The sequence below is a fragment of the Hippichthys cyanospilos genome, chromosome 17 (genome assembly GCF_059441005.1).
Source record: "Hippichthys cyanospilos isolate Australia breed blue-spotted pipefish chromosome 17, RoL_Hcya_1.0, whole genome shotgun sequence".
NCBI lineage: Eukaryota > Metazoa > Chordata > Actinopteri > Syngnathiformes > Syngnathidae > Hippichthys > Hippichthys cyanospilos.
In genome coordinates this window covers 17135901-17147725 of record NC_142385.1, presented here as the reverse complement: position 1 = coordinate 17147725, position 11825 = coordinate 17135901, and the positions used below count along the sequence as shown (strand labels likewise).

At 48.9% G+C, this 11825-nt stretch overlaps 2 protein-coding genes across 2 annotated transcripts; both read right to left on the bottom strand.

The window, feature by feature from the left end:
• Positions 1-2396: 2396 nt before the first annotated feature.
• LOC148410098 (uncharacterized) lies at positions 2397-7266 on the bottom strand. The gene is made up of 2 exons (XM_088439565.1): positions 3022-7266; positions 2397-2539 (listed from the first exon to the last, which is right to left on the bottom strand). Exon 1 carries the CDS (start codon positions 7231-7233, stop codon positions 3361-3363), a length of 3873 nt encoding a protein of 1290 aa, XP_088295691.1. The 5' UTR covers positions 7234-7266; the 3' UTR covers positions 2397-2539; positions 3022-3360.
• LOC148410097 (uncharacterized) lies at positions 7236-9929 on the bottom strand. Its single transcript, XM_088439659.1, has 3 exons — positions 9664-9929; positions 7430-9181; positions 7236-7374 (listed from the first exon to the last, which is right to left on the bottom strand). The coding sequence occupies exons 2-3, from the start codon at positions 8878-8880 to the stop codon at positions 7236-7238; spliced, it is 1590 nt and encodes a 529-aa protein (XP_088295785.1). The 5' UTR covers positions 8881-9181; positions 9664-9929.
• Between the last annotated feature and the right edge of the window lie 1896 nt (positions 9930-11825).

The following is an 11825-nucleotide window of genomic DNA, read 5'->3' as shown; positions in this document are numbered from 1 at the left end:
AGCTGAATACATTAAGCTAAATCTGGATTTGGAACTTTGACGTGGACTTCGCGGATACAACCAGCGACGCCATGGTGGGTAGCCGACCCATCAGGAAAGGTAAAGGCCAAGGCTAATGTAGCTAGCTGGGTGCTAATCGAATACATTAGCTGGGCCTGTACCTTGAACATGGACGTGGATGGACTTCGCGGAGGGAATCTATGACGCCATGGCTAACAACTGACCCGTCAGGAAAGGTAAAGACCAAGGCTAATGTAGCTAGCTGGGTGCTAGCAGGATGCATTAGCTGGGCCTGTACCTTGAGCTTTGACGTGGACTTCGCGGCCAAAGCTAATGTGGCTAACTGCGGATTAGCTGAATACATTAGCTAAGCCTGCACCTTCAACTGGGCGTGGACTTCGCGGCCAAAGCTAATGTGGCTAACGGTAAGTTAGCTGAATACATTAGCTAAATATGGATCTGAAACTTGACGTGGACTTCGCGGATACAATCAGCGACGCCATGGCGGGTAGCCGACCCATCAGGAAAGGTAAAGGCCAAGGCTAATGTAGCTAGCTGGGTGCTAATCGAATACATTAGCTGGGCCTGTACCTTGAACATGGACGTGGACTTCGCGGAGGGAATCGACGACACCGTGACTAACAACTGACCTGTCAGGAAAGGTAAAGACCAAGGCTAATGTAGCTAGCTGGGGGCTAGCGGAATGCATTGGCTAGGCCTGTACCTTGAGCTTTGACGTGGACTTCGCGGATGGAACCTGCGACGTCATGACGGGTGACTGACCCGTCGGGAAAGGCAAGAGCCAATGCTAATGTGGCTAACCGGATGTCAACCGGTTGCATTAGCTCAGCTCTTTCCTAAAACATCGGGCCAAGAAAAAGATACAAGAACGTCGAGGGACTTCACGGACGGTAGCGGCGACGCAAGGGCGGGCAGCCGATCCGTCGGGAGAATCAGGGGCCAAAGCTAATGTGGCTAACCAGGTGGTAGCCACATACATTACGTCGGCCCATTCTCGGAACATATTCACACACGAGTCCCAGAGGCCAAAGCAGCTGCGGGAGGTCAAGGACCCGCACGTGGGCACTGGAGACGAGATGTCCAGGTTCACACCATGAGGCACGGTGACAAAGGGGGCTCCCGTAAGTTTGCCCCGACGTGGCGAGTGCACCACGGGATGGCGGTCTTTACCGGCTCCCGGCCTATAACAATAAACCTAACCCTAACCCTAACCCTAACCCTAACCCTAACCCTAACCCTAACCCTAACCACCTAACCCTAACCCTAACCCTAACCCTAACCCTAACCCTAACCCTAACCCGACCCGCACGTGGGCACTGGTGACGCTACGGCGACGACGGCGGTAACGACACCTCGTCTAACCCCAACCAGTGCCTAATCCTAATCCCAACCCTATTCCTTATTCTAATCCCAACCCTATTCCTTATCCTAATCCCAACCCTATTCCTTATCCTAATCTCAACCCTATTCCTTATCCTAATCCCAACCCTATTCTTTATCCTAATCCCAACCCTATTCCTTATCCTAATCCCAACCCTATTCCTTATCCTAATCTCAACCCTATTCCTTATCCTAATCCCAACCCTGTTCCTTATCCTAATCCCAACCCTATTCCTTATCCTAATCCCAACCCTATTCCTTATCCTAATCTCAACCCTATTCCTTATCCTAATCCCAACCCTGACCCTCATCCTAATCCCAACCCTAATCCCCATTTCCCTGGGTCGGTCTTACTTCCCATTTGAGCCCTGAAACGAACATCAGTCAGGGCTCGGGGAGTTAGGACGAGGACCTGAAACAAAGGCAAAAGGGTTTCAAGGTAAGTAGAAGGATTGGAAGGACAACACAGGTAAGTGAAGTAGTACAACGGAGCAACAAGAAGATTCGTCGGGGGACAGCGGATGAGAAGAGAAACAGGTAAGTGAAGACAACATTCGGTGGAAAAAAAGAAAAAAACAGAGCGACAGGATGAAGTGGATTTTCACGGACGGACCACAGGAGGCACTGTGAGGAAAGATCCTCACTTGGATAAAAAAACGTTTGCGCACTTCCGCAAAACGCCATTTGGACAGCGGAACTTGAAGAGGAAGGACAGGAGTGAGATAGTACAACGGAGCAACAAGAGGATTCGTCGGGGGACAACGGATGAGAAGAGAACCAGGAAAAACGACAAGGGATTCATCATCACAAGAATAAAAGATGGATCAACAAATTCGTCGTGGGACAATTGAGAAGAAGAGGAGCAGGTAAGTGAGCATGTAATGGAGGTGTCGGAATAGCGCCCAAACTTGTGACCTCCTTGAAAGGACTGTATTTGATTGATTCAGAGGATCCTCAATCTTATCAGGTTGTCCAGCCAGAACATAAAGATGATGCACACTCTCATGCCACTCTTTATTTGTATATAATGTTCTATTTATTTATCTGGGTTGGTGTGTGTGAGGGTGTGTAGGTGTTTTCTATGTGTGATTGTTGTAATGTGATTGATTGCTTGTTTGTGATTGTATGTGTGTGGTCTCTGCAAAGGAGAGCAGAGAACATTCACTAAACAATGATAACTAACATAACTAAAATTGTACAATATGTTACATCATATTCTCACATTACCCTATATTAGCATAGAATAACATAAACAATACAGGCAAACATACCGTACAATGATAGGAAGAATGAATTCAACCCAATCGTTCCAAATGTGCGTTAGGTAGGAAAGGGTTAATGGAGCCGAATTGATTTGAGTGGGCGGTGACGTCACTCACTTACGGAATAAGAATCACGTCGGTACACACGGCAAACATTCGAAAAATACGCACATTTGTGGATGTAACTTTGACATGAATACTAAAAGTGAAGTATGAAAAGTACGGTATATTTGCCTTTAGCAATTATACCAAACTTAAATGCAATAACAACTTAGACGTTAATGGACAAAGTGAAGCACTGCAAACGTAAACATGTATCCAAACCCACGAACAGACAACATATTCACACTGTACTTACATTCTCATGGACGCACAGAATAATGATGAAAGGAATGTGATAATCCACCGAATAATTGAAAGCAGAAAATGACTGTCCGTTACAACGATACCTGCCGACTGACCGTTGAAAGAGCAAAACAACCTATGATAATGTAAACGGAGTCCTGATTGGTAGTGGAGGAATGAAAAACAACTTGTGATTGGTTGCTAGGCGGTTGCTACGAAGATCACATGACCACAGGAGAAACATGTCCAGGCGTGAATAGTAATAACAGAACAATACAAACACGAAATCGTTAAGTATAAACAGAAACTTCTTAACAGCCGCCCCAACTTTGCACAGCAAAGTTAAAGAACATCAGTCTGGAATGTCTTGGGGAAGTGCAGGGAGGAGAATGAGTTTCGATACAGGTCTTGTGTAGGATTTGTCCTTGACCTGTATTTCAGCAGTGCGGATCTTACCGTCTGCACCAGGAAAAACAGCTGTGACCTTACCAACTGGCCACAGGGCACGTGGAAGCTGCTGGTCAATCACTAGCACAATGGCATCAACAGAGATGTCCTCACGGTCCTGTTGCCACTTGGAGCGGCTCTGGAGAGATGGTAAGTAGTTCCTGATGAAATGGGTCCAAAACTGGTCCGCAAGGACCTGACAGTGTCGCCATCTGCGACGACTGAGAAGCTCGGTCTCAGAGTACACTACTTGTGGAGTGCACGGATCCAGCCGCCCCATCAGCAGCATGTTGGGAGTGATTGGATCTGGGTCTGCTACATCGGAGGAGGTGTATCCCAGGGGTTTGGAATTTATGATGCCTTCCACTTCGATAAGGGTGGTTCTTAGGACCTCCTCAGTGACAGTTCGAGATCCTAGAATGGCACGTAATGCAGATTTGATGGAGCGAATTTCCCGCTCCCAGGAGCCTCCGAAATGAGGGGCACTTGGCGGGTTGAAGTGGAAGTGAATCTGTTGGCTGGCGAGTTGTGACTGAAGGTCAGGAGCGAGGGCATTGAAAGCCTCTTGGAGTTCTGAGTTGCCACCTTTGAAATTTGTGCCTTGATCAGAAAGCAACTCGTGGGGCTTTCCCCGTCTGGAGATGAAGCGTCGCAGACTCATGAGGAAGGAATCGGTGTCCATGCTGGCCAGCAGATCCAAGTACACTGCATGTGTAGTGAGGCACTTGAATATTATAGCCCATCGTTTCTCATTGCGCCTCCCTATCTTTATAGTAAAAGGTCCAAAACAGTCCATTCCGGTTGAGTGGAAAGCTGGTCGATGGAGCCTCAAACTGGAAGGTGGGAGGTCGGCCATTTTGGGAATAATCGGTTGACTGCGCCACTTGCGGCACTCTGAGCAATGGTGTTGATGCTTGCGGACTGCCTCTCTGCCCCGTAGGATCCAGAACCTTCGACGCAGTTCGGCAAAAACTCTCTCCGGACCTGGATGGGCAAGTTTATTGTCGTAGTCTGCAATGATCAACTTTGTGATAGGATGATGTGAGTCTAGGACGACAGGATGCAACGTTTCTGGGTTGATGGACTCACACCGTCGGAGTCGGCCCCCAACCCGGATCAGCTGAGTTTCTGAGTCATATTCCGGCGACAGAGTAAGTAATCTGCTGCTGGACTGGATGATCTTTTGAGAGGAAAGGAGAGCAAATTCCTCTGGAAAACAGTCCATTTGAACTTGTCGGAGGAGGGAGAGTTCAGCTTGTCGGAAAGATTCAGCGGATGGTTGTGGGTCTGTGGCCGCCCCGTAACTTGCTCTAACTGTAGCTTCCAAAAGATCTCTGAAACAAGTGAACCGACTGACATCAGGCACAAGTGGAGTAAGGGTAGTGTTGATGAGGCCACAGAATTTGGCTTTGCGCAGCTCAACTTTATCTTCAAGATCAACAGTATCTGGGCTGGAAGGCCAAGTAGATTCAGCATTGAGGAGAAAGGCGGGTCCGGAGCTCCAGCGTTTGTTGGTTCGAATCTGTGACAGGGTCATTCCACGAGTGATATCGTCAGCAGGATTCTCGCTAGAGGGGACATAGCGCCATGAATTGCTCTCAGTTAACTCCTGAATGTCTGCGACTCTGGTACCGACAAACACCTTGTAGCGGCATGAAGGAGATTGTAGCCAAGACAACACAGTGGTAGAGTCGGTCCAGTAGGTGATCTTGTCAATGGAAATAGTGAGCTCGCGTTTCAAGACTCTGCCAAGCTGAGCTCCAATGTGGGCAGCGCATAGTTCTAGTCGTGGGATGGAAAGTTGGCGAGCTGGAGCAACACGAGAACGGGCCGCTAAGAAGGCCACCTGAATTTCACTATTGTTGCTGACAGTGCGCAGGTAGGCTACCGACCCATAGGCCTGCTCTGAAGCATCCGAGAAAACGTGAATGCTCTGAGATGCCGCTAAGAGATCGGTACCTGAGTGAACATAACAGCGCTTGAAAGTAATATGAGGAAGTGATGGAAGTTCACTCACCCAATCATGCCACAGCTGGAGGAGATCCTCCGGCAGATGAGGATCGTCCCAGTCCCTTTTCTTCACCCAGAGCCTTTGCACCAAGATCTTAGCTCGTGTGGTGTATGGAATGAGTAACCCCAGGGGGTCATACTGTCGAGCTAGGACTCGGTAGATGTTGCGCATTGTAGGCTCTGGTTGCTCAGTGTGGCGGACACGATAGGTGAGGGTGTCAGATTTGCAGTGCCAGTGCAGCCCTAGAGTGCGTTCTGGGGGATCAGCGCCATCTATCGAAAGCCATAGTTCTTGGCTTTCTGACGTGATCTCGGGTGGCATGTGACTGATGACTTCAGACACGTTGGTGGCCCACTGACGCAATTCGAAGCCTCCCAACTGGAGCAAGCTCTGGAGCTTGGTGACCAGCTGTTTTGCTTCTGATATGGATTGGAAGCTTTGAAGGAGATTGTCGACATAAAAGCAGTTCTCAACTGACTGCCGAGTGTCTTCTTCTGGACTACTGTGATCAGTAACATGCTTTTGCAGGGCAAAGGTTGCGCAGCAAGGACTGCATGTAGTCCCAAAGGGAAGAACTTGCCACTGATAAATGTCAGGCTTTGCATTGCGGTTCAGGTCCCTCCAAAGAAAGCGGAGATAAGGCTGGTCTTCAAGAAGGAGGCGGACCTGATGAAACATGCCCTTAATGTCGCTGCTCACTGCAATGGGATATTGCCGAAAACGGAGCAGGACACCAAGGAGACTGGAACTCAGAGTTGGTCCAGGAAGCAAATGCTCATTCAGACTATTATTCTGAAACGTGAAAGAGCAGTTGAAAACAATACGGTCTTTGCCGTTGTGATGGACCATGTGATGTGGGATGTACCAAGAATTGGTACTTTTCTCTTCAGAAGATCCGAGCTTTCGGATATAGCCTGAGTCCTCAAGCTTCTTGATCTCTTGGCAGTAAGAAGTGGCCTTCGCTGCATCTCTGGAAAGGCGGCTCTCAGTTCCGCGCAGGAGGCTCATGACAGCTTCCTTGGGGCAATTGAGTGGAGGAAGACCGTCCTTCCACAGCAGAGGGGTGGCATATCTTTGGACGTTCTCGATTTCAACTCTGACTGTCTTCTCCTCCAGAAGTTTGATTGCTGCATTGTCCTGCTTGGACCTGGTGACAAGCTTCTCACTCCTATAGGGAAGAATGTCCACCTGCCACAATCGGGACACATGACTGAGAATGTCAGCAGAAGAGGTCGAAGTGTTGATGAGAAGACACTGAGGTGTTGATGGCTGATGCATCAAGACTTTGGCAGGACCCTGTAGCGTCCATCCTAGGCGTGTCTTTAATGCCACGGGGCCCCCTGGTGGGCCCAAATGTACAGGCTCCACTGGGGTGATGAGATGAGGATAGTCAGAGCCAATAAGGAGAAGTGGCTGAGCTTGACTGACTGAATGGAGTGGGAGGCCTCTAAGATGGCGATAGGTCTTCTGCAATGCCTCAACAGGATGAGAATGTTTGGAGAGGCCTAGTTCTGTCGCAGAGAACGCATTGTGGATGTGAAACCGTTTCTGAGGATAAGCGGTTGACGATATGGAGAATGACACTGACCTCCCTGGTACAGTCTTTAAGTCTCTGCGGATTGTTCTAAGAGCCAAGTCCTCAGTTGGTCCCTGAAGGTTTAGCGCCTGAGCAGCACTGTGAAGAAGGATTGTGCGCTCAGAGCCATCATCTAGAATGGCATACGTCTCGAGTTTGTGCTGACCCTTGTGGAGAAGAACTTTGACCATTTTCAGTAGAACACAGCTACTTCTGAGGTCTGGGTCGAGATAGTAGGTAGCTGGTTGGACAGAATCTGGTTCTGGTGGCTTGGATTTGGTGGTGGTGGCAACGTTGACGTCATGGAGTACATCAAGGTGTATCTGATTGCACTGTTGACATTTAGCTTTGAGGTAGCATTGAGCAGCTAAATGGTTTCTGCCACACCTCCAGCAGCGCTTACCAGTTCTGATCCAGGATGCCTTCTGATCTGTTGTGAACTCTTTGAATTCTGTGCACTGATTGAAGTAATGCTGCTCATTATCACAGAAAGGGCAATATTTCTTTGGTTTCTCTTGTTTGTTGTTCCTCGTTGAACGGACTTGTGAAAAGGACTCAAGTGGCTTAGGAGCTGGATCTGAGCCGAGGAGAACTGTGGTAGTACGTCCACTGAGGTTCTGCTGCTTGGCTTTAGGAACTTTCCGACGCTCGTCTCTTGAGGGCCTAGAATGTAGAGAAGTGAAGTCTTCATCCTGAACACGGACTTCGTATTCAAGCCAATCCGAGAAGTGCACCAGAGTTGGAATCGGGGTGCGGATGGGATCAATGAACCGCCTGAACTGCGCTCTGAGCTCATGAGGCAGCTTAGTAAGAAGACGTGAAGTATGAGAACCGCATTCCAACTCAGTCCTGCCCTCTCTGCCTAGTTGCTGGAGCATGCCGACCAGTGATCTGACTTTGAGACCAAAAAGACGAAATCCTCGGCTGTCTCCGCTACGAATTAGAGGCTCCGCCAGGACGTCATTGATCCGCTGCAGCGCTAGCTTATGTGGCTGCCCATACATTTCAGTAAGTGCGGCCATCGTTTTCGAAAAGGGAGTTGAACAATGGCAGTAAGAATCAGCAATGAGAAGAGCGTCTTCATGTTTGAGGTGATCAACCAGTATTTGGTACTTGAATCGCTCTGTAGCATCGCTGGGAAGGATATTATCCAGTGCAATCTTTAGACGGGCAAACTGGCGTGGATCATCATCTGTGAAGCAAGGTATTTGCGGTTTGGGTCCTCTATAGGTGGACTCTACAGAGGACAGCTGTTGAGTAGCAGTGTATGGCTCAACATAATATGGAGTGGATTGCAGTCCCGTCCCATAAGAATGCAGGTTTGGCACCGGAGGCGGCGGCAGGAGTTCCTCCGGTGGAGGAGGAGGAGGTAGTTCCATTGGCGGAGGCATTGGCCATACTTCAGGCCATGGTGGGAGTTCATCCACTGGTGCGTGAGGTTTATGGTTGGGAGTAGATGTTCTCGCCGGAGGACAAGGGAATGCAAATGAGGCAGCACGGTCCTCAACCTGAGCTGAATGCATTGAGGTAGGTCGTTGTGACGGAGTCGTGGACCTCAGCGAGAGAGAGTGGAAGAGATTCTGCATGTCACGTCGGAGCTGGTTGTTCTCTTCCCTCATCTCCTGTAGAGCTGACATCACGGCTTCGGAGCTGAAGTTCTGAGGAGCAGGTGTAACTGAAGGTGGATCGCTGATTGGAGCAGGTGGTTGATGAGCTGCTCCCACGGTGGAGTGGTCATGAGGAGTGTGAGAAGGAAGATGACGCGGCGGGAGAGTCACCAGGAAGTCATCAAAGTGGCGAGGCCGTTGTACTTCACGGCGAGGACGAGCAGCAGCCATTGTTGAACTGATAAAACTAAGGATCCGGCTCGAAGGACCATGTAATGGAGGTGTCGGAATAGCGCCCAAACTTGTGACCTCCTTGAAAGGACTGTATTTGATTGATTCAGAGGATCCTCAATCTTATCAGGTTGTCCAGCCAGAACATAAAGATGATGCACACTCTCATGCCACTCTTTATTTGTATATAATGTTCTATTTATTTATCTGGGTTGGTGTGTGTGAGGGTGTGTAGGTGTTTTCTATGTGTGATTGTTGTAATGTGATTGATTGCTTGTTTGTGATTGTATGTGTGTGGTCTCTGCAAAGGAGAGCAGAGAACATTCACTAAACAATGATAACTAACATAACTAAAATTGTACAATATGTTACATCATATTCTCACATTACCCTATATTAGCATAGAATAACATAAACAATACAGGCAAACATACCGTACAATGATAGGAAGAATGAATTCAACCCAATCGTTCCAAATGTGCGTTAGGTAGGAAAGGGTTAATGGAGCCGAATTGATTTGAGTGGGCGGTGACGTCACTCACTTACGGAATAAGAATCACGTCGGTACACACGGCAAACATTCGAAAAATACGCACATTTGTGGATGTAACTTTGACATGAATACTAAAAGTGAAGTATGAAAAGTACGGTATATTTGCCTTTAGCAATTATACCAAACTTAAATGCAATAACAACTTAGACGTTAATGGACAAAGTGAAGCACTGCAAACGTAAACATGTATCCAAACCCACGAACAGACAACATATTCACACTGTACTTACATTCTCATGGACGCACAGAATAATGATGAAAGGAATGTGATAATCCACCGAATAATTGAAAGCAGAAAATGACTGTCCGTTACAACGATACCTGCCGACTGACCGTTGAAAGAGCAAAACAACCTATGATAATGTAAACGGAGTCCTGATTGGTAGTGGAGGAATGAAAAACAACTTGTGATTGGTTGCTAGGCGGTTGCTACGAAGATCACATGACCACAGGAGAAACATGTCCAGGCGTGAATAGTAATAACAGAACAATACAAACACGAAATACAATTGAGAAGAAGAGGAGCAGGTAAGTGAGCACATCACACAGCATGTTCAACAATCAGATAAGAAGAGAAATTCAAGCCAAAAACTGGGAGCAACAGGAGGAAGTGCACTTCTCCAATGGGCCACAAGAGGGCACTGCGGGGAAAGATCCCCACTCCTATAAAAGCGTCTGCGCACGTCCGCAAGGAGCCATTTGGACGACGGAGCTCGAAGAGGAAGGACGTGAGGAGCCACAACACAGTAAGAAAAGACAACTTTGCAACAATACATGGACACAAGCCAGGAACTGATCACCCCTGGCTGGGTCGCCCAAGGGAGGGTGTCTGGAGATTAAAGACCCGAAACACCCGATGAACTTGGGTTCTCCACTGATGATGTGTCCTAAAATTACCTCGTCGACGGACGAGGGCCAAAGCTAATGTGGCTAACTGCAAGTTAGCTGAATACATTAAGCTAAATCTGGATTTGAAACTTTGACCTTGAGCTTTGACGTGGACTTCGCGGATGGAACCTGCGACGTCATGACGGGTGACTGACCCGTCGGGAAAGGCAAGGGCCAATGCTAATGTGGCTAACCGGATGTCAACCGGTTGCATTAGCTCGGCTCTTTCCTAAAACATCAGGCCAAGAAAAAGATACAAGAACGTCAAGGGACTTCGCGGACGGTAGCGGCGACGCAATGGCGGGCAGCCGATCCGTCGGGAGAATCAGGGGCCGAAGCTAATGTGGCTAACCAGGTGGTAGCCACATACATTACATCGGCCCATTCTCGGAACATATTCACACACGAGTCCCAGAGGCCAAAGCAGCTGCGGGAGGTCAAGGACCCGCACGTGGGCACTGGAGACGAGATGTCCAGGTTCACACCATGAGGCACGGTGACAAAGGGGGTTCCCGTAAGTTTGCCCCGACGTGGCGAGTGCACCACGGGATGGCGGTCTTTACCGGCTCCCGGCCTATAACCATAAACCTAACCTGCCCGGGCCTGGCGGGGTGAACCCGGGTTCCTTTCTGCGCCACGAGCCGAGTGGGGGAACCTGGACAAGAGTGTGACAACGGGGGACAATTGACCCATCAAGAAGGGTAAAGGCCAAGGCTAATGTAGCTAGCTGGGTGCTAGCCGAATACATTAGCTGGGCCTGGACCTTGAACATTGACGTGGACCTCGCGGATGGAATCGACGACGCCATGACGGGTGACTGACCCGTCGGGAAAGGCAAGGGCCAATGCTAATGTGGTTAACCGGAGGTCAACCGGTGGCATTAGCTCGGCTCTTTCCTAAAACATCAGGGCAAGAAAAAGGAAATAAAAGAACATCAATGGACTTCACGGACGGTAGCGGCGACGCAATAGCGGGCAGCCGATCCGTCGGGAGAATCGAGGGCCAAAGCCAATGTGGCTAACCAGGTGGTAGCCACATCCGTTACATCGGCCCATTCTCGAAACATATTCACACACGAGTCCCAGAGGCCAAAGCGGCTGCGTGAGGTCAAGGACCCGCACGTGGGCACTGGTGACGCTACGGCGACGACGGCGGTAACGACACCTCGTCTAACCCCAACCAGTGCCTAATCCTAATCCCAACCCTATTCCTTATTCTAATCCCAACCCTATTCCTTATCCTAATCCCAACCCTATTCCTTATCCTAATCTCAACCCTATTCCTTATCCTAATCCCAACCCTATTCTTTATCCTAATCCCAACCCTATTCCTTATCCTAATCCCAACCCTATTCCTTATCCTAATCTCAACCCTATTCCTTATCCTAATCCCAACCCTGTTCCTTATCCTAATCCCAACCCTATTCCTTATCCTAATCCCAACCCTATTCCTTATCCTAATCTCAACCCTATTCCTTATCCTAATCCCAACCCTGACCCTCATC